This window comes from Lacerta agilis, chromosome 2 (genome assembly GCF_009819535.1).
Source record: "Lacerta agilis isolate rLacAgi1 chromosome 2, rLacAgi1.pri, whole genome shotgun sequence".
NCBI lineage: Eukaryota > Metazoa > Chordata > Lepidosauria > Squamata > Lacertidae > Lacerta > Lacerta agilis.
Window position 1 is genome coordinate 80,437,740 of NC_046313.1, and position 26,377 is coordinate 80,464,116.

The 26,377-nt window shown below is 46.5% G+C and overlaps 1 protein-coding gene across 1 annotated transcript in view; it reads left to right on the forward strand.

The window, feature by feature from the left end:
* The window catches only part of SLC26A6 (solute carrier family 26 member 6), a 30,134-nt gene extending 3,965 nt beyond the window's left edge, over positions 1-26,169 (forward strand). The window contains exons 2-20 of the mRNA XM_033141015.1: positions 1,929-2,103; positions 3,623-3,762; positions 4,598-4,708; positions 5,791-5,966; positions 6,529-6,693; positions 8,338-8,490; positions 8,943-9,025; positions 9,952-10,099; positions 11,477-11,590; positions 12,879-12,956; positions 13,362-13,457; positions 15,131-15,237; positions 15,811-15,880; positions 16,867-16,959; positions 19,819-19,911; positions 20,689-20,775; positions 23,053-23,253; positions 24,439-24,493; positions 26,013-26,169. Coding sequence (XP_032996906.1) covers positions 1,973-2,103; positions 3,623-3,762; positions 4,598-4,708; positions 5,791-5,966; positions 6,529-6,693; positions 8,338-8,490; positions 8,943-9,025; positions 9,952-10,099; positions 11,477-11,590; positions 12,879-12,956; positions 13,362-13,457; positions 15,131-15,237; positions 15,811-15,880; positions 16,867-16,959; positions 19,819-19,911; positions 20,689-20,775; positions 23,053-23,253; positions 24,439-24,493; positions 26,013-26,161 — 2,250 coding nt within the window. The 5' untranslated portion in view covers positions 1,929-1,972 and the 3' untranslated portion in view covers positions 26,162-26,169. The remainder of the gene's footprint in view (positions 1-1,928; positions 2,104-3,622; positions 3,763-4,597; positions 4,709-5,790; positions 5,967-6,528; positions 6,694-8,337; positions 8,491-8,942; positions 9,026-9,951; positions 10,100-11,476; positions 11,591-12,878; positions 12,957-13,361; positions 13,458-15,130; positions 15,238-15,810; positions 15,881-16,866; positions 16,960-19,818; positions 19,912-20,688; positions 20,776-23,052; positions 23,254-24,438; positions 24,494-26,012) is intronic.
* Positions 26,170-26,377: the final 208 nt, after the last annotated feature.

The window sequence follows — 26,377 nt, forward strand, 5'->3', positions numbered from 1 at the left end:
CTGAACTTTGTGCTGTTAATTAAAAACATTATAAAAAATGTGCACGGCAGGGAATACTACTTGTACTCGCAAACTGGAGAGCAATAAATATGTTCTTAGCTGTGCTGCACCTAAAGAACTGCACAACAGTTCTGAAGAGAAAACAACACTGCAGCTTCTTACATAGAATTACATAAGAAACTGCCCTATACTGAGTAACACCATTCATCCATCTAGGTCAGTATTGGCTACGCTGACTGGTAGCAGGTCTCTGGGTTTCTGATCGTAACTCTACCTGAAGATGCCAGGATTTGAACCCGGGACCTGATCTTCTGCCATTGAGCTACATACCTTCTCCTACAGCAGCACCATCTTAATCTTCTGAAGATACTTGACTTTGTATATGTATTGGATTTAAAACTGTTTTCATATATATAATTGTTTATATATGTTTTATTGCTTCGAGATGTTTTGTACAATGTGGTTAAAACAAGGGTGGGCTTTGCTGCCACAGACTAACCATCCAAACACTGAGTGCCCACACAGCAATTGTATATGAACGAATTAATATAATTAATATAACAGTAGGCAACTAGGCATTCTAGATGCCTGGTGTTTGGCCATTGCTGCCAGCCTATGGTCTTTCTGGGGGCCGGGGGCCTTAAATCTGCCCAGAGAAAGACTTCCACTTCGTTCTGGCATGGGGAACCTCTTTGACTATGGGTCTCATAAGTCCAAGCCAGCATGGCCAATGATCTGGATGGTGAGAGTTGTGGTTCAGCAACAACTGCAGGGCCACATTTTCCCCAATCCTTTCCCTTCCCTCCTCAAACTTCAGTTGCTGCTTCCTCCCTTAACACTTGTGCTGAACTATATGGGGTCATGCACCTGCTCTGTTTCGCGAGCATGCCAGCTCAGGAAATGGTCAGGCCTTCAGTAGCCTTCAGACATCCAATGACTGGTTATCAAATCAAATCAAATCCCTTTAGTGGCATCGCAGTATAAAACATTTCAGGTCACTGGGATAATTAAAAGGACAAGGGTGAAGCTGTCGAGGGTCATAAGGTCACACTGTGATTGTGTGCACTTAGATATTCGGCTTCGCCCTGTCTATTCCCCAAAAGGATGGTTCATTGGGAACCCTGTCGGGTAAAATTGTGACTAAAAAGGAAGCTACCAAAACAGTAATATCTTTGTCCCGATCTGCCAGGGGAAACCTCATTTGACTTCTTCTCAGAGTTATAGGCCAGAGGTCCAACATTTTGCTCAGCATGAGATAACGGGTTACAGAGGTTACCTTGGGTTACATACGCTTCAGGTTACAAACTCCACTAACCCAGAAATAACGCTTCAGGTTAAGAACTTTGCTTCAGGATAAGAACAGAAATTGTGCTCTGGCGGCGCAGCGGCAGCGGGAGGTCCCATTAGTTAAAGTGGTGCTTCAGGTTAAGAACAGTTTCAGGTGAAGAACGGACCTCCAGAACGAATTAAGTACTTAACCCAAGGTACCACTGTATTATCTTTATTTTAAAGAGGTTGTGTTATTTCATTCTTGCATGACATGAGTTACCCACAATTTCATATAACAGGAACCTACATATTCCGTTTATGTTGTTCCTGTACTAGATGACCCTTGGGTCCTTTCCAAACTCTACAATTCTATGATTCTACAATTCCTACCATCCTGACCATTGACCATGTTGTCTGGAGCCTTTGGGTATTAAAGGCCCAAGTGTTGCGGCACTTTAGGTGAAACAGCCCAGTGCCGTCACCACCACAGATGGGCCACAGGTTCCACATCCTTGGCCTACACTGTATTTATTTTAAATACTCTACTCCTAGGCCCATTTAGAAGAAAATGTGTGGCAGAATCCAAGTAAGCAGGTTGCAAAGTTCTAAGAGTGGCAGGTGGTCTTACTGGCCCTCTTGTATCCTTCCCCTCTTCCTAGCCTCAGAGTGAGTCCATAAAGCAGGTGGCATTATTGCCAAGGAGATGAAAGAAAACGAAGTGTCGTGCCGCTCCAGGGCTGAGCATCATACATTGAATGAGGCTGAACTAGAGACGATTGGCCTGAGAAATGAGGCTCCTTCAACCTCTCTCTCTACCAAGATCCAGAAGATAAGGTATGATGTTTCTATAGCTCACTAAAGGGACATTTTGGGAAGGTTGTAGAGCGCCTTGTGGAACTTGCAAGCCCTGAATTTGTATACATACCAATACATTTAAAGCACATGACTTCCCCCAAAGAATTAATGGGAACAGTAGTTCAGCCTAACAGAGCCACAACTCCAAACACTACAGTTCCCAGGATTCTTTGGGATAAGTTGTGTGCTTTAAATGTATGGGATCTACACAGCCTGAAAAGAAGAATGACTTGACTAGAAACCAGGAGGACGATAGACCAGTGCTCCAGTCACTTCCATTGGTTTATCCTTCTTGCTCTTTCAACTTCTGATGCTCGTGTGACAATATGTGACAAAAAGTGTGCTGTTGTTTATAGAGCCAAAAATGCCACCATCACACAAAAAAGGAGTTATTTGGGGATTACCCATGGTTTACTAAAAGCTTTTTAAAAGAAAAAGCCTCAAGGGGCAGGAAACCACCCAAAAGGGCTAATGACAGCTAAGAATGGTGGGGGAAATAGATTGAAAACTCGGTGGAGGGGGTGTGGAATGGAGCATCATGGAGGAGGGTATGACTGGCTGGCTGGCTGACACAATGAACAGTAGCACTCCATGCTGCAACATTTTGTCATGAATCCCACTAGTCTCCCTTAAAAGAAAAATACCTCAATGCATGTTCTTGTCGCAGAGAACATGCATCAGACAAGATATTGCCCTTCTAATGTCATTCCACTTAGGGTTGCAGTGAATGTGTGGTGCTGGTAGTGGAGGGGATTGCATGTTCCCTTTGTAACAAAACCTTCTTTCCCACGGAAGAATGGCATTTTGTGAGAAAGGGCTTTAGACGGACCATCTCCTTGATATGCGAGCTTTCCTTATGCAATGACTTTTTCCGTGGGCAAAGATGTGAGACTCTCTTCTGCAGTCACAAGTGATACAGACCTCAAAGGACTATATTCTGTGCATACGAACTGTACCTTTGAAGTGGCTCACAGTCATGCACACCAACCCTGAAAATGGAGGGTGCTGTGCTCTTTTGCTTCCACCACTTTAAAGATTTTAAGCTTCGGGTTTTAGCCAGTTCCTTCCACCAATTACCAGTTAGAAAGCCTGTGGGAGGGCCTCAAGTCGAGAGCCTCCCTTCCCAAGCCCTGCTGAACTCCTGGCCAAGTCCCTGAACCGAAAGGGGCAGGAAAAGCGGGAGGCTGTGCTCAGCACATGAGTAGTTTAGCAGTAGGTGGGGGCAGTCGTACCTCCTTCATTGCCTCCTTTAGCCTCCACATCTGCCTGACGTTACAGATGTGGAATTTGGTCCTTTCTGCCTCTGGAGGAGAAGCCTGTTGGCTAACAGCCATGCTCTTACAAGAAGAGGCATGCCTAAGGTAGGATGGGGTATTGTTGATGTGTCAGAGCCACCTCCGAGTTCTTCCATTGCTGGGCCCCGAGTTCTTCCATTGCTGGGCAATTTGAAGACCAAACTCCCCTCTGAGACATGCCTTTTTGCACTTTCCCCCCACAGGTGCTCAAGTTCGACTGCAAAGTCCTTGCTGTTCAAGTTCTTCCCCATTCTGAAATGGCTGCCGCGGTACCCAGTCAAGGATTGGCTGCTAGGGGACATCATCTCAGGATTCAGTGTAGGAATCATGCATCTCCCTCAGGGTAAGCTTTCAGGGAGCCAGTCCTCAACCCTTGTACCCCACAAGGCCATTGTTGACTGCCCTGACATGCAACTATCCATTTCTTCCCCTGTGCTTGGAGAGCAAGAGCCTCCTTGGGGTTTGGTGGCCCTTCTGTGCTTCAGTCTTAAGTGGACAGGTCCTTGTCTGTGTACCTGGCGTGGGTGGGCCATTGACACCAGATTTTCAAGAGGCCATGTCTTTCTGCTATACTGTGCTGAACTTTCACAAACATTGGAGGAGCTTCCTGGATGCCAAAACACAACTGGACAGGGAACCCAAATGAAAACATGCTTCCGATTTAAGTTACTGTTAGAAATACGGCCTTGAGGACCTTTGGGGGAAAACAAAGCTTTGGCTAAAAAAGCTAGATGAGGAGAAGGGGATGTAGGTGAAGGGTGCAGTCTGGAATTTCTGAGACAGACTCGTATTTATTTATGAACCTTATTGCATTTCTATCCCACCTTTTTCTCCAAGGTGGCGTGTATGGGGGCCACTCCTCATTTAAACCCCACCACAGTCTTGTGAGGTAGGTGCGGGTGAGAGTCAGCGACCGGCCCAAGGCCACCCAGTGAGCTTCATGGCCGAATGGGGGATTTGAACCCTGCTTCTCCCAGACTCCTAGTCCGACAATGTAACCACTAAACCATGCTGGGAAATAGCAGGAGGCCATGTAAGTTGCCTGCATACATAGGCTTGGTGGGTGGATAAAACTACAGCACTTCTGAGTGGGGTGCCTAGGATAGAATGGAGCCTGCGTTCTAAGCAAAGGTGCCAAGCAGTGTCTGCGTATTAACACCTGCCTTTATTTTGTCCAGGTTTGGCCTACGCGCTTCTAGCAGGGCTGCCTCCCGTCATCGGCTTGTATTCAGCCTTCTATCCCGTCCTGCTGTATTTCTTCTTTGGGACCTCCAGGCACATCTCTGTGGGTGAGCAGGGGATGCTGGGAGAAGAGGCCTTCTGGGATCTGCGTAGCAGTTCAGTTTTTATTGAAAGTTTTAGACTACAATAAAAGCAAAGCAGGGAGGGAAAATAGAAAAGGGAAAGCTTAAAAAAGAAAAGAAAAGGAGTAAGAAGAAGAAGATGGAAGAGAAGAGGAAAATATAGGAAAATACAAAACCCTCTATCAAGGTTATATCTTTACTCTTCGTCCACACCAAGGGAGGTAAGCCATCCCAACTCTCACCTGGAGGCTTCCCCTTCTTCCCCCAGCCTCCCAACTTGGGAGATCCTCTCTGCCCTGCCTCTCACACAGGGCCTGTCATCTTCCATCCATCCCAGAACATAAATACAGATAAGAGTTAACAAAAAAGAACAGAGTTTAAAAATCATGGAGAAAAAAGATTTAAAAAAGAGATAAGAAGAGAAATTTTAAAAAAGAAAATAAGGGCTTCTGATTTTCCACTTGACAGTTTTGTATACGCATCTTCACATTAATTTAAGTTGGCTAAATTGCCTCTTGCCCTGCTTCACAAGGCTCATTTGCTATCTCAAACCAGGTGACTGGTGAAGTGTAAGGGGACAAGCCCTCTTTGTTCAAAAAGGGCCTTCTCGGTAGTGGCACCTGCCCTGTGGAACGCCCTCCCATCAGATGTCAAGGAAATAAACAACTATCTGACTTTTAGAAGACATCTGAAGGCAGCCCTGTTTAGGGAAGTTTTTAATGTTTGATGTATTATCGTTTTGTTGTTGTTGTTGTTGTTGTTGTTGTTGTTGTTGTTGTTGTTGCTGCTGCTGCTGTTGTTGTTGTTGTTGTTGTTGTTGTTGTTGTTGTTGTTGTTTTATCATCATCACCATCAAAATACCCTTAAAGGCAGGAAGCTTGGATCTTCTTCCTCTGGCCCTAAATTGTGATCCTTTGGCACCCAATGCAAATCCTACCATCTTGGTGATGTGGATGGATAAGCAAAGCCAACTGAGCTTGTGACAACAGAGGACTGGATTCTTGTGGGGATGCAAGGTTGGACAGGTAGCTTATCTCTAGGCCCAAGCCTCTGTCTCCTCCTCCCAGGCCCATTTGCTGTCATCTCTGTGATGATCGGGAGTGTGACAGACTCACTGGAACCAAGCGGAAAGTACATGGAGGCGGTTAACGGTTCGAATGTCACCATTGTCAATGAGACTCTGAGGGACGCTGCCAGAGTGGAGCTGGTGGCTTCACTTGCCTTCTTGGTTGGCATATTTCAGGTGAGTGGTGGTGGGACCCAAAAGTGTGCTTGTTCTCTCTCAACAATAACAAGAGGCAAGAATGAATGAATCTGTCACTTACGTCTCAGTTCATCATTTTTACAGCCTTAAGCTCAGTCCAGCCCATTTCCCCATTAGATTGTGATTATTGTAGATATATTTTATAAGTTTCCATGCATATTTCTTCTAATATGTTTGGTTTGGTTTGTAATTTTGCCTAATATACAAACTGTTTTCCCTAATATAATGCACTTTTTCTAGTCTAGCAACGTCTAGAAGGCTCATTGTCTACCCCTGCTCTAAACTCTCAGGTTTTTTCCCTGCAACCTGACAGACATTTAAATAAGCCTTTATGTTTGGGCCCCATCTCACAGGGACAGAAATGGTTGAACTTGTGTTCTGTTTTCTGTCCTGGGTCTCTGGCAAATCCCAGCAGGCCTCATTGCAAGATACCTCTGCAGTACACCCTCAGATCTACTGTGTCCCCCAGAGAGACTTCTGGAAGGGAGTTGTGTGAGAGACAACATGAGGATGTTATTTCCCCTGATTTCTTTGTTTTTAGATTGCCCTTGGTCTGCTTCAATTTGGGTTTGTGGCCACCTACCTTTCTGAGCCTTTGGTGCGGGGCTACACCACAGCGGCCTCTATCCAAGTGCTAATCTCCCAGCTGAAGTACGTCTTTGGGGTGACTGTGATGGAGTATTCAGGGCCATTGTCAATGATCTATGTAAGTACAGTTGGGCCTGGGAAAGGGCAGGTTTAGGCTAGAGAGGAGTCGGTGGAGGAGTTTGAAATCTTTTGGAGCCAGAAGCTATCTTAGCAACATGCTAGATGTAAAGTCAACATTATGGAGGCTATTAATATCCATGTTTGTTTGTTTGGCAGGTTTACCAAACAGCAGCAAGACTGTAGCATGTAGAAAAGGAGAGATAAACCCGCCTCCCCACTTGCTGTGAGGTCCAAACAATCATAGTCTCCAGTGCTTTTTTCTGGGGGGGGGGACGCAAGGGTACGCATGCCCCTAGACATTTTGTGAATCTTTGTTCTTTTGTTCATTTACTATATTTATTTTTCCTGATTTGAACTATAAAATGGTGGTTTTTCTTGAGTCAAAATGAGAGTACCGTTAAATGTTTGTTTGTTTTTAGATCGTCTTCCTGAGGCTGCTACTTGCATTGGGAGGGAAACCCCCAAGGGTGCCAATGACTCCTGCCCTTTCTTAACCATGTTCCACATGACATTTTTATACATGCTTGTTCCTCTAGCTTGTGCGAATGAACTCATCCTCTCATGCCACTGAGAGGTTCAGAAAACACAATCCAATCCCCTGGAAGCCACACGAGGGAAGGCAGTGGCCTCCTCCTGATGTCGCAGTGCTGCGTTTGCTGAGACAAGGATGAGCAGGGCGGGGGGGGTGAGGTCAGGAGAGCTGCAGGTTGTCGGCTCCTTTGTTTTCTTTTGTCTGCAGTCCTTTAATACTCCTCCTTTCCGCCCCAATGGACCCACAGGAAGGCATATAAATGATTTTAGAATACTAAATCTGTTCGTCTGTTGGCTTTTATGCATGCCACACTAAGAAGAATAACCGCCATTGATCGCGGCCGTGGCTATTTTTATTGCTGTTGCTTGGTGGTTTTTCCCTTGCAATTCTTTTTTTATTCTTTAAAGATGGGATCTAAACAATAAACAACCATTCAAATCAATCAAAATATAGGAAAGACAAACCAAGAAAGCAGCATTAAAAATGGAAACCCGCCACAATAAAAGAGATCAGCATGTCTGTATCAAAGGAGGGTCATTCACAAACCATAGTGTTACCAGCCACCCAAATCGCAGCTGAGCATTAGCAAAATTCCAGCGGTCTTGGCACTAAGCAATGGTTTGAGGCACAGCAGAAATGGTGGTATCTTTAAGAAATATGGTTTATTTACACATACTTATCCCCAAGTTTGGGTAAAGGGAGTGCAGAACGTTACACTGCATTGGTGAGCCAGTGTGGTGTAGTGGTTAAGAGTGGTGGACTCGAAATCTGGGGAACTGGGTTCGCGTCTCCGCTCCTCCACATGCAGCTGCTGGGTGACCTTGGGCTAGTCACACTTCACTGAAGTCTCTCAGCCCCACTCACCTCACAGAGTGTTTGTTGTGGGGGAGGAAGGGAAAGGAGAATGTTAGCTGCTTTGAGACTCCTTTGGGTAGTGATAAAGCGGGGTATCAAATCCAAACTACTACTCCTCCTCTTCTTCTTCTTCTTCTTCTTCTTCTTCTTCTTCTTCTTCTTCTTCTTCTTCTTCTTCTTCTCGTTGCTCCTCTCACGTTTCCTCCACGCTCATTCATTCACAATTACTTCCCATGCTTTGTGCCTCCCCTACAGACCTTTTTGGAAGTTTGCTCAAAATTGCCAAATACCAACGTGGGCACCTTAGTCACTTCTCTGATCACCATGGTTTCGATCCTGCTTGTGAAGCTGCTCAATGACAAAATTGGCAAGAGGCTTCCGATCCCAATCCCCATCGAGCTTCTCACGGTAATTTATTCTCTGTATTTCTAGGATTTCTACCTTGTCTCTCTATTTTTTTAATTGAAAAAAATATAGCATGGTGGGCTCACAAACAGTAAATTAGCAACAAACAACAATGTAGTAGCTGTTAAATAATCCTTAGAACTCTCCAACAAAATGAATGGGATTTATTTAATCAGGGATTTTTTTAAAGGCATGCACACAGCTACCTGCACAGATGTCCTGTTGGTCCCTACTAGGCATAATAGAATCAACAAATTAGAAGGCAAGGACAAACACAAAAGGGAATGCCTACCGGCATGAATGAGAAAAATCAAAGTTGATCCTTTTAATTCAAATTCAAATGCATGTGAGTGTGGACTCCTCTGGTCTAATTTGAATGGGGGAAAGTGGATGAACATATAAACGATGCTCAGATGTGGCCAAGTCCTTCCTCTCAACCTGCCACCTGTTTTCAGATTATTATATCCACAGTGATCTCCTACTTTGCCAAGCTGAACGGAAATTTTGGGATTAGCATCGTGGGTGAAATCCCCAGCGGGTGAGTGACTCTGGCTGCTTCCCATAACCACCTTAGGACATGCAGTTTTCTCCTCCCATGTGTTGATGGGGAGATGAAGCTCTCTTGCTAGCTCTGCTGTATTCAGAAATTCAGGTGGTGATGTCCTGGGAGAGGGAACTTGGAGTCCCTCCTGACAGAGGGATGAATCTTCACTTTATAGCTACAATTCATTGCTAAAGATGCACCTGTTTTCCCTGGCCTTTGACAGCTGGAAAATATTTTTTAGACCTACTCCAATACTGTAATTTACGGTGCTGTCATTTTAAATATTTGTTGGCTTTCTTGTTTGTTTTAAAAGGATATTGATTTTGTAACTCACTCTGGGACCTCATGGTGAGAATGTATAATAAGGGTTCATCCCTACTTTCACTTGATCATATTGTGCACTGGTTAATTTATCTGGGTCTGAGAGCTTGCAAAAAGCTGTTATTACCCATTTTGGCTCGCATAGTTTGAAACCAAACCATGCAGGCACAGGCATGGGCCTTAAAGTGCTTTGGAAGGGGCTTCACGAGAGCTGACAATTGGCAGGTCTTGTGAAGCCCTGTGCAATGGGCTTTGCAGGCACTACCAATCAACTGATCAGTGGTACCTGCAAAACACAATTTGGCTTTTCCTGCCCCACTCCTGACGCCAGATATATGACATTAGATGCAAGGGTTTGGCTTGGCCAAAATGACCTCTCGGGCCAGATGGGGGAGGCCTGTTAGGCCCATGACCCAGACGTTCCTCACCCCTAGGCCCAGGGAAACTAAACTGAGCTCCCTTTCCTGCCCCCTAACCCACACTCATCTCCTGGTAGAGAAGAACTGCTCAGGGAGGCATTAAGCTTTTCCTCACTCGCCTTGCCTTGTGTTGTCTGTGGGCCAGAAGTGCCTCACTGTGTCTGTGTTTCCTTATTGCAGGATGAGGCCCCCTGAGGCCCCCAAAGTACACTATTTTGAGAAGGTGGTAGGAAATGCTTTTGCCATCGCGATGGTTAGCTATGTTATTGCTATCTCGCTCGGCAAGATCTTTGCTCTCAAGCATGGCTACAAAGTGGACAGCAACCAGGTAAGGTGGCTCTGGCCGTTATCTGGTTTCCTGGTTTTCATTACTTTCACCTTTACCCTGTTGATGCTTCACGTTCTCTGCCTTTGCTATCTACTTCTTTCCCACTCCATCGGAATGAGAGCCCCACCCCTCTGCCCTTCCTTCTGTTACGTATTTTCTGGAGAGGGGTGGAGGAAGTGGGCACTGCAGATCTGTGAAGAATGGGGGAGACTCAGTGGTGAGAGTGCTTCAGGAGAACCTTCTTCCTGAGGGTTTGCTCAGTACAGGTGTTGCTTCACACGTGGCTTATCTTGCATTTTCAGGATATGATTACTGTATCAGGAATTCATGACTAAGGTAATAATCTGGAACTGATTTATGACCAGCATTCTGCTGAGTCAATATAAGTCAGCACAACTGATAAGTTTAGCCGGTGAAGTAATGCGGTTTTGAGCGACTGGATCATTGAACTTCCTTTGTGTTGGCTAGGATTATCACATTGCTTACTTGCATTGCTTACATTACTTACTTCAGACTTACATTATTGCTTACATTACTTGCTTCAGACACGAACCTTTATTTATTATGGGCTGACTTTTCTTTCTATCTTGTACTACACTGGTCTTCAACTGGCAGGTTAGGACCCGCTAATGGGTCACAGCCTGATCCTAGGTGGGCTGCAGTAGGAGACATACCACCATGCAAATATATGACAAAAGATTAAGAAATGTGTCTCCAAATGCATGTTTGGGTTGAAAGTGTGGCCTGAGTCTGAAAAGCTTGGAAACTACTGTTGTGCTATAATATTGTTACTGCATTTGCATGACACATTTTTCTTTGTGTCAGACGTGGATTGATCTGTAGATGCTTCCTTCTGGATGAAGTTGGGCTCCCTACCCCATCTTGCCATCTGTTTTAATTTACCATTGGATAGTTGAGTACTTATGATACAAGTGGGTCTTCAGTTTGGGGAGCATGATCCACATATCCTGCCTGTCGGTCCCAGGTTGGCCATTTATGCACCGCCAAAGGTGAAGAAACCAAAGAAAAGACCAAACAGGCCGCAGATGTGCATAAAATTGGCAGATCTTAAAACTAAATGCATAGATGCACACTTAGAAACGATTGTGTTAATTTTGGACAGAAATGCAGCATATCCCATGACCTGTGTGCCTGCTCAGTCTCCTGTCCGGGTGCTGTTGTTGACGGGCATCTTCAAGGCCTGTGCTTGGTCCTTGGTCTTTAAATTGGCTTTGGGCCAGACAGCCCTTAAAAGAGCAGGCTGCACAATAGGAACATCCTAGTCGATCCTTATGAGTGTCAAGCCCTATGTAATGGGAAACTGGACCACAGAGCCACGCAGACTCTCAGCCCTTCTCCATGGTATGTCTCTTGCAGGAGCTGATAGCCTTGGGGCTCAGTAACTTCGTGGGCAGTTTTTTCCAATGTTACAGCATCAGCTGCTCCATGTCCCGCTCCCTTGTGCAGGAGAGCACTGGAGGCAACAGTCAGGTACGTCCCCAATGTAAGATGTCATCTTTCTTTCTGGTAGGAGCAGGCAGCAGTTTCTAAATCCAGCTGATGAGCATTGGAGGCAGGGTTGCAGAGAGAGCTCACTTGGAGCTAATGGGACAGCATCCTGGGCTAAGTTAGGTAACTAGGATTTGACGTCCCTCTCTCGCATCAAATGCCTAGTTCAAATCTCCCTCTCCCTGCCATTATTTTCACAGAACATGGGGCAGAAATGACTTGCTCTGCTGAGGATGGTTTGGCTATCCATTCACAGGGAACGTTACCCGGCCTGAGGGCAAGGCGAAATAAATTTAAAAATTTTAAAAATTCTCTGGTAGCACCTTAGAGACCAACTAAGTTTGTTCTGGGTAGAAGCTTTTGTGTGCATGCACACTTCTTCAGATGTGAATGGTTATCAATTCACAGGGAATGGTACCCAGTCTGAGGCCAGGGCATGAGCCTAGGGATGCCTCCAGACTGTCAAGTGTTTTTCAGGAGGGATTCAAGCACCTTCCGGGAAATATGGCTTCGCACAATTAAAGTGGGTTAAAGCACACTCTAACTCCAGTGCAACAAAGCCCCCCCCCCTTTTTAAGCAGGCTTTTTCCAAATTGGAAAAGCAAGGGGGAAATGCACTGGATGAATGATTCGTGGGAACGGGGTATAAATACCTTGCAAGCAAATCAGGATGAATGCTCAGTAAAGACAAGGCATAGTCTAACCTCCATGTCAGCTTTGTGCAATCCAATCAGAAGGAATGTTCGATAAATCTGGAGGAGCTCTAGGCTTTTCACAAGGAAAACGAATGGAATGTCGTCAGTAGTTTAAGAAAGGGAGGGTGTATGTGTGTGCATTGGGGGGTTCTTGCCCTTTTCTACTCCAACCACCCTTGCACTTATTCATCTCTATAAGGAAACTGCCTGGTAGCATAGATGATACCTATACCAGACTTCTCCTAGCAGATAAAGACCCCGAAATTACCAGGGCTGTGGCAAAGTACTGTTACATCGCGACTAGAATCAGACGAGTAGTGATGTCAACAATAGACTTCGAACTTTAACCCCGATGGAACGATAATAGTTAGCAGAGACCAATGAATTTAAATTTTAAACACTAAAAGGCTGAAATTTGGCTTGGGTGTGGGCGTCGGTTTTATGAATTGGCCCGCATTCCTGTTTTTGTTTGTGGCATAACACAACTTACACTAATATGTGGTTTTATAAATTGCTTTCTGGTCCTTGACCGTAATAAAGATTTTACTTACTCATCTCTATGCTCTCCTCTGCAGGTGGCTGCCCTGGTCTCCTGTCTCATCCTCCTAGTGACCATCTTGAAGATTGGGGCACTTTTTGAACAGCTGCCCAAGGTACGTTAAACAAACTTGGTGCTCTCAGTCTTTGGCTACAATCCTAAACATGCGTGAGTAAGCTTGACAGGACTTATTTCTGTGTAAACATGCACAGGAGTATACTGTTTGTTTCATTTTACCTGTTGGTGGGATTAACTATTGGGGCGGGGGGGGGTGTCTTTATATGTGCCAGTGCCATATGTATCTAGCCCGTGAAAGACAACAGCACCAGAGAGGCACATAGAATATGGAAGAAAACTATCGTTTAAGTGCAAGACTAAACAGCCACATCTCCCTTTGAAGACTTCACAACTATGCGATAAAAGTCTCTTTAAACTGAGGCTTTTCTGTTATTTTCTGTGCTGTGGGTGTTATGATACTGCCGATTCTCTATTATATCTTTGCAATTTCCTTGTTCCTCAGGCCATTTTAGCTTCTATCATTATTGTCAACCTGAAGGGCATGTTCAAGCAGTTTAGAGATATCCGTATGCTTTGGAGATCCAACGTTATTGACCTGGTAAGGAAGAAAAGAGGGGCTCTATAGGAATAAGGGGAAGCCTGGTTCATCTTCTAGCCTGCTGTGGCCCTGCTTTGGCACTGCTGCGCCACACAATCAGCATGATCACACAGTGCAGTTCTTGCTGAACTCCAGGACAGCAAACCAGATGTCTCTCTAGCAGACACCTGGAAAAATATGTGGAACCAAACTGGTCCTCCCTAACTAAAACGCACAGGATTGCATGTTTGAATGCTTCCCCTAAGGAGTGGGGGTTTGGGGTATCCCTGCACATAGAACCTTTGAGTCATAAAGAAATCTCAGTGCTACAATTTTTATCCCAAACGTTCTAGTTTTCTATGTGCCAGAATGTTGCTGTTGTTGCTTTTTTACCCAAAAATGAAAACAAGGGACAGCATTCAAATATGTATTTCCTGCAGATCTCACTAGCAAATAATTTGTATTTATTGAAGTATTTTCCAGACCCCTGCTGTGTGATTCGCCTGCTGCTCCTGGCCACATGGCAGTGGTGTAAATGTTGGCAACTGCAGCCAAAAGGCTTGGGCTCGTTGCAAACTTTGCAGTGAAGTGGAGAAAGCTCACCTAACATGATCAAAGCGACAGCCTTCACGAAGGCTACCATGTGTCCCGCGTACGTGCGTCCAGGATCCATGCTTCCGTACATCTCCTGGTGCATGCAGGAACAACACATCCCTGGATGATCCCATCAGAGCCGTCTCATCCATAGAGGCCGGTGGCGCGGCGCGCCAGGGCGCAGGGCACCCCAGGGGCGCCCCCGTGAGCCCGCCGGCATACCGGGCTCCCCCTCCCCAACCCGCCCCCGCCCCCATGGGCAGGCAGGCACTCGGGCGGGCGGGCGGGCTGTAAGCCGCCCGCCCTCGCCTCCTGGAGCCCCAGCTGGAGCGCTGAAGCGGCGTGGGGCTTTGCACGACCTTCCAGCACTCCAGCTGGGGCTCTGGGAGGCGAGGGCGACCGGCTTGCAGCCCGCCCCCCCCCCGCCGGCTTGCAGCCCGTCCTCCCGCCGGTGCGCGAGCGCCCGTCCGCCCGCCCCTCATCCTCCGCCCGCCGGAGCGCGGGCGCCCGCTCCAACGCCACGCCTCTCATCCCCCGCTCGCCCACCCCCCCTCCCGAGGGGCGGCCAGCGCGGGAGGGAGGCGGGCGGAGAGGCGGCAGGCTGGGGGCGCAGAGGGATCGCTGCGCCAGGACGGCAGATCCCTCTAAGACGGGCCTGGATCCCATGCATGCTCTTTAAAATGGCTTAAAGCTATTGTTTTAGCTCTGCTTTAGTTTTCAGGCTGTCTTTCATACTTTCTTTGTATTGCACTATTTTATGTTGTCAGTAAAGAGACAGGGCTATAAATATAATAATAATGCATAGGAACATCCAGGGGCTCCACACCTGCTGTATGTAGCCTGCACAATGTATATTAGCCACCCTCCGCCACCCACTGGATAACTCTGCAGTTGTCATGGAGGCAATAGACCTCTGTGCCATTGCCTTGAAGCTTCTGAACAGTCCCAATGGCTTGGTGCAACAGGGAACGGTTGTAGATCAGGACAGACAGTTGCATAATTCAGCAAGTTTTCCTTAAGTCTTCTGTTGATATTTGGGGCAATTGTACTTACACTTTCTCTATTGTTTCTCTCTCTTCCCCCCCTCCCGCGCTCTGCAGCTGATCTGGATTGTAACCTTCATAGCTACTATTGTGTTGAATCTTGACATGGGACTTGGGGTTGCTGTGGCCTTTTCACTTCTCACCGTAATCTTCCGGACCCAGATGTGAGTATTCCTTGGCCTGCAAAGGAGAGGAGGAAGTGGGCTTGGGAATGGCCCTTTGCCAGGTAGCAGAAAAATGGTAGCATTCTGGTACCACCTCCTGGTGCCACTCAGTTAAAATGTCAGAGCTGAGCCAGGAACCCAGAAGATCAATCCAGGAATCAGAGCCAAAGCAGAGATCAAGCCATAGCCAGGAAAGATGTATCATTACCAGCAGTTTTAGCCTGAACAGAAGCACTTCATAGCCCTTCCTCTTCAGGACAGCCAGTGGCCAGACATTTGGGAATAAATAAATATTAAAGGAACTGTGTTAGGTCTTTGGCATTCATCAATGCAGCAGTCTGTGACAATGAAAGCGTGGTGATGTCCAATCAATGTGTTCACCTCCCAGGAGATCCTTCTCGCCGGAACTTACACTTGTCATAATCTCAGACTGGTCTATTGAACAAGTTCCAACTTTCACCCATATGAATTTGGCAACTTCTCCATCAACATATAATTCCAGGTGTCATGAAGTTGTTGCTAAGTAGACTGAACAGAGTCTTTGCTAATCCCTCTTTTTCCATCTTCTCTAAGGCCCCATTATTCCATTTTAGGACAAGTGCCCACAACTGATGTTTACAGAGATGTAGCTGAATATCAAAAGGTAAGTAAATTTGAAAAATGACTCGGGGAGATGACTATGAAGGGGCTATGTAGAAAATGGTGTGTGTACTTTGAAAAACAAAGCACTGTGCTTCCTCTTGGACCAAAGCAAACATGAGCGGGAAGAGCCAGGAAGATGTGCATGCCTAATGGAGGGCTGGGACGAGACAATTCCAAGATGCAGGAGGGTTTATCCTTCTCAAGCCCCTTTGCTCACATCTTACTCGGAGCAACTTCTGCTCAACCACAAAGCATTTCACCAAGTGCTGTCTCGAATCCAGATTTCTAGCCACAGAAATCACGTGCCCTGTACAAAAGCCTAGCCTTTTTTAAAAAAATCAAATATTTATCCCACCTGTTAGGAGGGTATACATGAGTAGGCATCCAGCAGAGACACATGCCCAACTGGCATGTTCTCTCCCTCCTGGTCGGTTGGTCGGGAGCTTGAAAAACTTTCTCCAGCCCGAACATCACAGCGACTGATGCCTTGCAGGCATCAGCACACTTCAGGATCAGCAGAGTCTTGGCAGTCAGCGTAACAGACTCAGTAGCGCAGCATTTTGGCTAAACTACTTTATTTACATATAACACACTTGGGGCATTCTAACTCAGCTCCTTCCTCATCAGCATCAAACAGCAAAGAGAAAGAGACAAATGAACAAACGTCCTAAATCACGGAAAAACCGTAATACAAACATCCTGTCTCCATCACTTCCTACTATGTGGAATGAAAACATACACTGTCATGTGATAAAACCAATCCCATGACTGCAACATGGGGCAAGAATCATAACAAGATGCACAGGGGATCAGCCATGGACTTACTTTCTTTTTTGTTTTCACAACACCACTTTGAGGGATGTTAGATTGTAATTTGTCCACAGCGAGCTGGTGAGCTTTGTGGCTGAGTGGGGATCTGAACAAAAGTCTCCCTAGGTTCAAGCTACTGTGACACCATACTAACTCCTTGTTTTGTTCTGTTTCCAGGCTGAGGAGATCCCAGGCATGAAGATTTTCCGCTCCTCCGCTACGGTCTATTTTGCTAATGCTGACCTGTATGCAGAAGCCCTAAAGAAGAAGGTGAGGAGGGTTCAGAAGATGTCCCTCATATTTCTGGGGGGGGGGGGCAGAGGGTCTCCATGATGACCAATGCATTAGAAATAAAATGGCTTTGGACTGTATTCCGCTTAGAGGGAAAAGACAAACAAATGTGACAGAGTCACTATTCCCACAGTACTCTTAGTTCTCTCTGCTCAGATTTGATATAGAAAAGAAAGGGACTGAGGCATAGACTGAAGCCCAGTTTAGTCATTCTTCAGCCCCACCATAATCAGCATGCAAAGGCCATCACGGTGTGTGTGTGTGTGTGTGTGTGTGTGTGTGTGTGTGTGTGTGTGTGTGAATGGGTCTTATTTAAGGCTTGCTGCTGGGTGGGACTGCTGTAAGATTTTTGTTTTGGAGAACAGGGTGTTTTTTCCGTTTTGTTTTGCTGCTGTTTGGATTATGTTCTTATATTCCTCTTGTTAGACCTTTGTATTAGCTATTTGCGGGTTCTTTAATCTTAATATATATTCACTAGCATGGGCCCATTTTGATTACCGGTAGCCTATTAATATTTGTGTGACAGTTTAATTTTTGTGAGACATTGTAGTTGCTCGAGCAACATTTCAAGATAATTCACTGTTTTATTATTTACTCTTTTCTAATATTGTGATCTGCTTTGAGCATCGTTTGCCTTGGGAAAGGGGCATACAATTAAACTCACAGCGATGGTGCCTAAAAGATATTAGCATAGTTAGCAGACAAACTGTCCTAGCGGGAGGGAATTCCACAAGTGAGATGCCTGAGCCAAATACAGTAGACCCCCTCTGACATAGACATAGCTGATAGAGGGCATTGGAGGAAGATCTTAGTGTTTGGAGAGGTTGATACAGGAGGAAAGAAGTTCTCTCAGACATCTGAATCCTAAGCCAGGATGAGCTTTAAACCAGCGCTTTGAATTGTGCTTGGAAACAGATTGGAAGCCAGTGGAGTCCTTTAAGAACTGGCAAGACATGTTTCCCAAAGTTTTGGTCCCAACCAGAGCCGTCTTAAGGGGATCTGCCGCCCTGGCGCGGCTATCCCTCCGGCGCCCCCGCCATGCCGCCTCTCCGCCGCCTCCCTCCCGCGCTTGCCGCCCCTTGGGAGGGGGGTGGGCGAGCGGGGGATGAAGGGCGTGGCGCTGGAGCGGCGCGGGGCTCTGCGCGCCCTTCCAGCGCTTCCGGGACGGGAGGCGAGGGCGGCTGGCTCGCGCTCCCGCGCGCATCTGGATGGCGCGGCGCAGCTGGGCAGCTTGTGCCCCATCGGGTGGGCGGCCGGCTGCACGCGGAGCGCGAGCTGCCCGGCTGCGCCGCGCCACCCGGCTGCGCGTGGGAGTGCGAGCCGGCCGCCCTTGCCTCCCGTCCCGGAAGCGCTGGAAGGGCGTGCAGAGCTGTGCTCCTGTGCTCTGCTGGGCAGCCAGAGGGCGTGGCGTGGCCGGCCAGCTCCCTTGCCGGGAGTCAGAGGACGCTGCCGGCAGGCGCTGCCAGCGGGGCTGGAGGACGGAGGCGCCCTCCAGGCCATTGCGCCCTGGCGCGCCACCAGCCCCAATGGATGAGACGGCTCTGGTCCCAACCAGTAGCTTGGCAGCTGTGTTTTGAACCAATGCAGCTTCCAGGCAGTCTTCAAAGGCAGCCCTATGTACAACACATCACAGTAGTCTAACCTGGAGGTTATCAGAGTGTAAATAGCTGTAGTCTGCTTCTCTCTATCTTGGAAGGGGCACAACAGTTGCACCGGTCTTAGCAAGATTCTTCATGCCACTGTCAACGCTTGGTCCTCTAGTAGGATGAATTGGCAGGATAGAACAAGGATGAATTTGCAGCACCTAAATTAATAAATTAAAGGGATGCGGGTGGCTCTGTGGGTTAAACCACAGAACCTAGGGCTTGCCGATCAGAAGGTCGGTGGTTCGAATCCCTGTGATGGGGTGAGCTCCCGTTGCTCGGTCCCTGCTCCTGCCAACCTAGCAGTTCGAAAGCATGTCAAAGTGCAACTAGATAAATAGGTACCGCTCCGGTGGGAAGGTAAACGGCATTTCTGTGTGCTGCTCTGGTTCACCAGAAGCGGCTTAGTCATTCTGGCCACATGACCCAAAAGCTGTACGCCGGCTCCCTCAGCCAGTAAAGCGAGATGAGCGCCGCAACCCCAGAGTCGGACACGACTGGACCTAATGGTCAGGGGTCCCTTTATCTTTAAATTACTCACCTGATCCATTACCTGAGGCCACCTGGGCCTCATTTGCAGAAGCCCAACAGAATTCATAGTATGAAAGAGCTCATAGACCATGGCTATGGGTATCACTATATAACACATACAAGGAAGTAAGCAAACAGGCTAGAGTGATCTATACTTTGCTAAAACCAATGGCTGCTGGTAAGTAAGTAGTAAGTAAGTACCGGTATGTAAATTTTTATTTATACCCTGCCATCCCCGGCCAAGGCCGGGCTCAGGGCGGCTAACAACAAATGTCAAATACATTAAAACACAATCGAACAATTGATTAAAATACAGCTTAGAAATTAGAATCAGGATAAAATTAAAAGAATGCCCATGAAATTACAATCCTAGGGGTCAGGAACCTCAAGTATTCATCAGAGCCAGCTATCCATGTCAGTCCCACATGAGCCGATAAAAGGGCCAAAGAGGTAACTTACAGTGTCCCATAATGGGGGGGGGGGGTCAAACTGGGCCCAGACCAAAGGCCAGGCGGAACAGCTCCGTCTTGCAGGCCCTACAGAAGGATATCAAGTCCTGCAGGACCCTGGTTTCCTGCAGTAGAGCGTTCCACCAGGCTGGGGCCAAAGCCAAAAAGGCCTTGGCCCAGGTTGAGGCTAGTTTAAATATTTGTCTCTTTTTCAGTGTGGCTTTGATGTGGACCGTCTTGTTGAAAAGAAGAAAAAAGCCCTAAAGAAGAAGCAGAAGAAAGACAAGAAGGAAGCCAAGCAGGCAAAGGTGGACCATTTTCTTCTAAATTACTAATTAGTATGTTTTCATGAAGTTTATTGTGTGTGTAGTTAATTCATAAATAATTTGAGGCAAGAAGGAAAGGCGGCTAGATCATTGTTTTCATGTGGGGACCTGTTCGCACATGACATGACACTAAGTGCACTTTTGCTAAAAAGACCTTTGGTGTTTTGTAAGTACTTGCAGATTTTGTTAATACAGCCTAAGGCAGCCATGTTTTAACTTGGGGGTAGTTAACCTGAAGCCCTTCAGATGCTGTTGGACTACAACTCCCATCATTCCCAACCACTGTCCACGCTGGTTGGAGCTGATGGGGATTGGAGTCCTCCAGCATCTGGAGGTTCACAGGATATTTTCAACCCATTTTCAACCTGAAGTGAGATCCATTTAGGTGGGGAATTTTTTTCAGCACAAGGGCCATATTCCATTCTGGGCAACCTTACAGTGGCCACAAACCAGAGGTGAGCAGGGCCGGAGGCAAAAATGGCCAGAGCAATGAACAGTAGAGTAGGTCTAGTTTCTACACATGCTCACACACCCTGCTCTATCCTGTATGTCATAGTTCAAGGACATCTTCCAGCCACAAGGGCACAGGGTTTGAAGCTTTCTATAGAAGCTCAAGCCAGAAGATGTAACTTCTCTGTTCCTTCTGCCCTGCTGTTCTTTGTTCCAGAAGTAATTTGTGGAGGTTCTCAAAATGTCACATGCAGACACAATTGCTTTGAGTTCACTTGGACTTCTGTTCTGCTCTTGTTTTGGTAACAGAAAATGGCTTCTCAGATAAAAACGGTGTGTGACTCCGGGAACAACAACCTGGCGTTTGTGAACATAGATATGGAGGCAAGGCCACAGGTATTTATCAATCTGGGCATGAAAGAAAGTTGCAGTCAACATTTCCGGGAGCAGGCATTTAACATGATCATATGAGTAAAACCCATATGATGATGGTGTTGTTGTTGTTGATGATGTTGATGTTGGTGGTGGTGGTGGTGTTTGCTACCATGTGGGACAATCTGGATTTCTTGTCTCAGGCACCCAAATGTGTTGGTCTGTCTCTGAGTAGACTTGCCGCAAACCCTTCATACTGTTGATAAAGTGACTCCCCACCAGAACTGTTAGAAAAGCTGTGGCACAAAGAGAGGGTTGGAAAACACAAACTGACTTGGGCTTTCTGTTTGCAGAAGAGTTTTATGCCTCTCCTTCACTGAGGAGCTTCCCCACTGCAAGGACTGTATGCATATATTCCCATTGGCCTGGTTTGCATGCCATACAAAGTCAAACCAAGGCTGCTGGCTTCCAGAGAAGAGGCTGCAGCTTTTTTTGCTCCTCTCCTGTCACTCTGCTGCTCTGCTATGCCCTGATTTTGTTTAATGTGTCATGTGAACCTAGTCTTGTGAGTTAGGTCTCTCCAGGCTGACCACAAGCTATAACCAAGGTTTGTCCTAAACTACAAGCCTGGGTTCTGACAACATGTTCAGTGAAATCATGGCTTCACTCAGGACAGCAGCAGAACAATTGCGGAAGAGCCCAGCAGCTGCAGTTTCCTCCCTGGGAGCCCATGAGTTCCTGCAATGCCATGGCTTGGCTTTGCATGACATGTGAACCAGGCCAATGAGAACAGAACCTGTTGCCTAGAGGATTTTTTTCTTTTAGACAACTCATAAATTGATTGTAATAAATGGAATAATCCAAAAACAATATGAGATACAAAATAGGCGGCCTACCTGTGCAATGAAACATCCCAAAGATGTCAGAGTCCAGCATATTATGAGGGAGATGGAAACCCCCTTTCAATGCCAGATTTAGGGCAGTGTGGGCCATTCCCTTGCACAGGGCTCCAAACCAAGGGGGAGCAAAATTGAGATGATCCATAATTGAGAAGATCCATTTGGGGGTGAATCTGCCAGTTTTGGTTTCTCTTAGTTCCTCATTTTCCCAATCTTAACTTCAATTCTCCACATTTCCACATCGGTTTGTGGTTATTTTTAAAGTCCTTATGAAAATTCAGTAGCATTTCAGTTCAAACTTCTAATATACGCATTTTGTATCCAATTTTGCCATATATGCACATTTTATGCAAAGCATATTTTCCCCTAATTTTTATATTTCCCTTAATATGAATCACTTTTGTCATATTAATATTAGTGTGCTAGCATATGCATTTTTAGGCACGCTTTACTGCAGTATGTGCATTCTTGTGCACGTTGCTTGACTAAAGAACTGCACTGCGAAATTTGCAGAAGTGTGACTTTCCAAGGGTGGTTGTGTTTTGTTCTATGTAGTGTTTTGGAATGTGCAAATTAAATGTGAAGTGAATTGAATTTCTCACCCACCCTTAGTGTTGCTGAGACACCCTATGAGCAGAGCCAACCTGAGAAAACCCTATGGCCAGAACACTGTTTCATGTTGGGGGGAAATACTGTGATTTTTCTTTCTTTCTTTTTTATTAAAAATTTATAAGATTTCCCAATTAAAAGCACAAATCATTACATGGTTAAACTTTTCATACTCCCCCCTCTCCCACCGAGGGGAGCAAAATATCCAAACCCCCCTCTCACAGGAGTACATAAAATCATTCCACGTTTAACCTCATACTATACTAAAATCATTGCTTAAGCCCAACCCCTTTCCTGGGCCAGGGATTCATACATCCAACAAATTCATCTTTTAATCTGACTTCCCCGGATCCCCCCCTGTTGACTTCAAAGTAACACATAATTCCCAGTTTTCCTCTCATCTTCCAAATCTAAATTAAACCACATTTCTTTCCTCCTTAACACTTTTATAAACATTTATATTCCGCAATTTATTACTAACATTTTCTTTTCTACCACAGCTTCATTGTACTTCTGCACTTTCCTAATTCTTCAACCAAATTCCCCCCCCCCCTTCCCTCCTTCCGGCCTCAAAAAGTTTTGGCTAATTTTTCCCCTTTTAACATTTTCCATTGTCACAATGTCCATGTCCATTTGTCAAAACCATATATAACTGAAATACCATATAATGAGTCCAATCTTTTTATCCTACCCCAACCCTTTCAAAAAACCCAACCCAGAAGTCAGAGATTGCTGGTTCTTGTTCCTGTTTGTCTTCATGCAGCCTTGTACTGTGATTTTTCTTTCCTCACAGGAACTGGGAGATGACACAGAAGCCACTGCTGCTAATGGAAGTGTGACTGACTTGGCCCCGCAAAACCAGAGCCAGCCACAACCTTCTGGCAAACCCACTTTGCATTCCCTGGGACTGAAGAAGCCTCCTCTTCACTCGCTTATCCTGGACCTCACCCCTGTCAACTTTGTGGACACCGTCTGCATAAAGACCTTTAAAAACGTAAGGAGAAGACAACAACCAGGAGAGGGGCACCCGCCATGAGAGAGTTGTTCTGCTGCCAGATAGATGACTGAGGGCCAAACTCCATGTGAGGTTAAATGCAGCTTTGCATCTAAACCTGTAGATTTCTTAAAATGCAGACAGCACCAGCTGAAGGTGCTGTGAGGAGGGGATTGATATGTAGCAGGATTAGAGAAGGGATTACAGGTAAACCCTTTCTTCTCCTGCTGGAGTACTGAGGAAAATCCATCCTCTGAAGCTGGCATTTGTTTTGGGGTTTTGTTTTTTGCATTCCCCACTGGTGATAATGGGGTGGCGGGTGGCGCTGTGGGTTAAACCACAGAGCCTAGGGCTTGCTGATCAGAAGGTCGGCGGTTCGAATCCCCGCAACAGGGTGAGCTCCTGTTGCTCGGTCTCAGCTCCTGCCCACCTAGCAGTTCAAAAGCACGTCAAAGTGCAAGTAGATAAATAGGTACCGCTCGAGCGGGAAGGTAAACGGCATTTCCGTGCGCTGCTCTGGTTCACCGGAAGCGGCTTAGTCATGCTGGCCACATGACCCAGAAGCTGTATGCCAGCTCCTTTGGCCATTAATGCGAGATGAGCGCCGCAACCCCAGAGTCAGACATGACTGGACCTAATGGTCAGGGGTCCCTTTACCTTTACCTTTACTGGTGATAATACTAACTTTAAAGGAGAAATTTAACATCGTGTCTCATTGGCCCTTCGAAAGGGGTCTCCATCAAACTGTGGCTTTGATTACATTGTGATGGCTAATCTGTGCTTCTGAACCTTGCTCATCACTCACTTTCATCTGTTAATTGCCTCTCTCTCTCTCTCTCTCTCTCTCTCTCTCTCTCTCTGCCAGTCACATCTGTCACAGAAATCACTGGCATTTAAGACACCAGATAATCCAAATCAGTCAAAATGTGAGGAAGGCATTTTATTTTCTCAGCTTTTCCTTGGCATACACCTTAACCACTGCCCAATGGCCATTACTACCCACATAAAATTCATTGATTTAAGCAAAAGATTGCACGGGGAGGTCCATGCAGTTAACATGTGGGTTTTGTGGAATAACTTCCTAATATCTGAAGCTGCCCAGCCTTGGCAGGATAGGCAAATGTAACCCCTCAGGTTCCTGCAAAGTATCTTGTCTCAGATGTTTATGCTTGTTGTCTTTGGCAGATATTTAAAGATTTCCAAGAGATTGAAGTGGACGTGTTTCTCGTCGGTTGCCATGGTAAGGAGTTCTAGGAAGTCACGGGTCAGCCACACCGCAGTAAGCAAGTCATAGCCTGTCAGGGGCTGGACTGAGGAGAATTGGTGGTAGCTGCCCCTCTCCCCCTTCTCCTGAACCTTCCCAAGGGCAGGAGGACAGTATTGATTTAGAACAGTGGTTTGCAGAGGGGCATAATCCAGAGGGGGAAAGCTGGGAAATACTGAGTGAGGAACAGCTAGAAAAGGAAACACCAGGAGAGAGACGGCTGGCAGATTCAGTATCTTTGGATAGCATTCCTGAGACACACACACACACACACACACACACACACACACCCTTTGCCTAAGACTAGACGGGCTCTGAGAGTGATAGAACAGAGAGCACAGAGGCAACAAGCTCAGATTACCTGATGTAGGAGTGGCATAGATTAATGGTGGAGGAGAGGGGGAGCCTGTACACCTTCTAGAAACGCCATTTCTAGAAGAGATATGCATTCCTTTGTCTCTTGCTGTAATTATTAAAGAAACTAACTGGAAAGAATGCTCCTTTCGTTTGATATGCTTATTCACTGCCACCGGGGGAGGGATCCGATTCCCTAAAATCTAACATAACCTGAGAGTGTGTGCATCTTCTGTCGACGGTGATTCCTCCGTTCTCGGCCTTGTCCTGGATGCGTACTTTCTCCTGCCCTTTGGACTTCTTCTGTTTCATAGTCACATTATTCCATCAAGCCTTGGAATTGGTTAAAAACGTGCTACTGAAGGGCAGAAGGAGCCAGTGATTCAGATGCTGTGGCAGAGGGTCCAGGACATAAGTGACTATAATTTGTGTTAAACGACAGTGGAATGCACAGTTGCTCATGCTAAAGTTTGAACCTGACTCTTGTTAACTATTCAGGATATGTGGCACAAATGTCCTTGTATAACACTGAGAATTCACTACATTTGCTTCAGCTGCTACTGGCTGGGGTCCCACAACATCTGGAAGCCATCACAGCAGCCGACCTTTGCCCAGTCTAAATCTTCCTCTGCACCCCCTCCCCACATTAGATCAGCTGCAGCTTCAAGGGCAAAAGTGTCTCCCATCTCCCCTGTGGCGGTAATAGCATCCGGGAATGATGTAGATCAGGGAAAGGGATGAAAAAGTGAAAGACTCTTTCCCGGAGCACCAGTTCCCAGAGCAACTGCAGGGGGCTGCTAGTTAGCTAAGCAGACACGCTTCTCACACTAAGTGGGAGGTCCTAATCGTAGATCTCCCACATCAGCATTATGCCTGGTTTGACCCTAAGTGAAGAAGCTGCTCTGTGCCATGGCTCTGACATCATGCCCAACTTGTAAGCTCCCAGGGATATCTGGGCAGCCACCACTCGAGACAAACCCTTAGTCTGATCCAGCCAGCAAATCCCTATGTTTTTAGCTTAGTGGGGGAAACAGGTGATAGGTAGATTTGAGAATTCATGGTTAGTGTGGCTGGCATCAGTTGGCGGAAGTGGCCTGAAACTGCACCCTCACGTGGCTTTTCCTTGTCTTTCCCCCTGTAGCTTCCGTCATTACCCAGCTGGAAAGAGGCAATTTCTTCAGCCAGACCATCACCAAGCAGCACCTTTTCCCATCTGTACATGATGCTGTTACCTATGTTACCAGGAACCGGGGAGAGAGCTTGCCACAAACTGTCACAGTACGTGGTTAGCCTTTTCTTTTCTTTACTGGCTGGAAACTTTAGTCCTTAGAAAAATCACAGGGCAATGTCGCATTGCTACTTCCAAGTCAGGCATTCAGACCACAGTGATGGACCTGTTCATCTTCCTTGCTCAGCTCAGGGTTCCAATGTAGGCCTCCCTACATTGAAAGGCCAGTGCACACTCCACAGCCAGATCTGTAGAATGGGTGCACCATATCTTGAGTG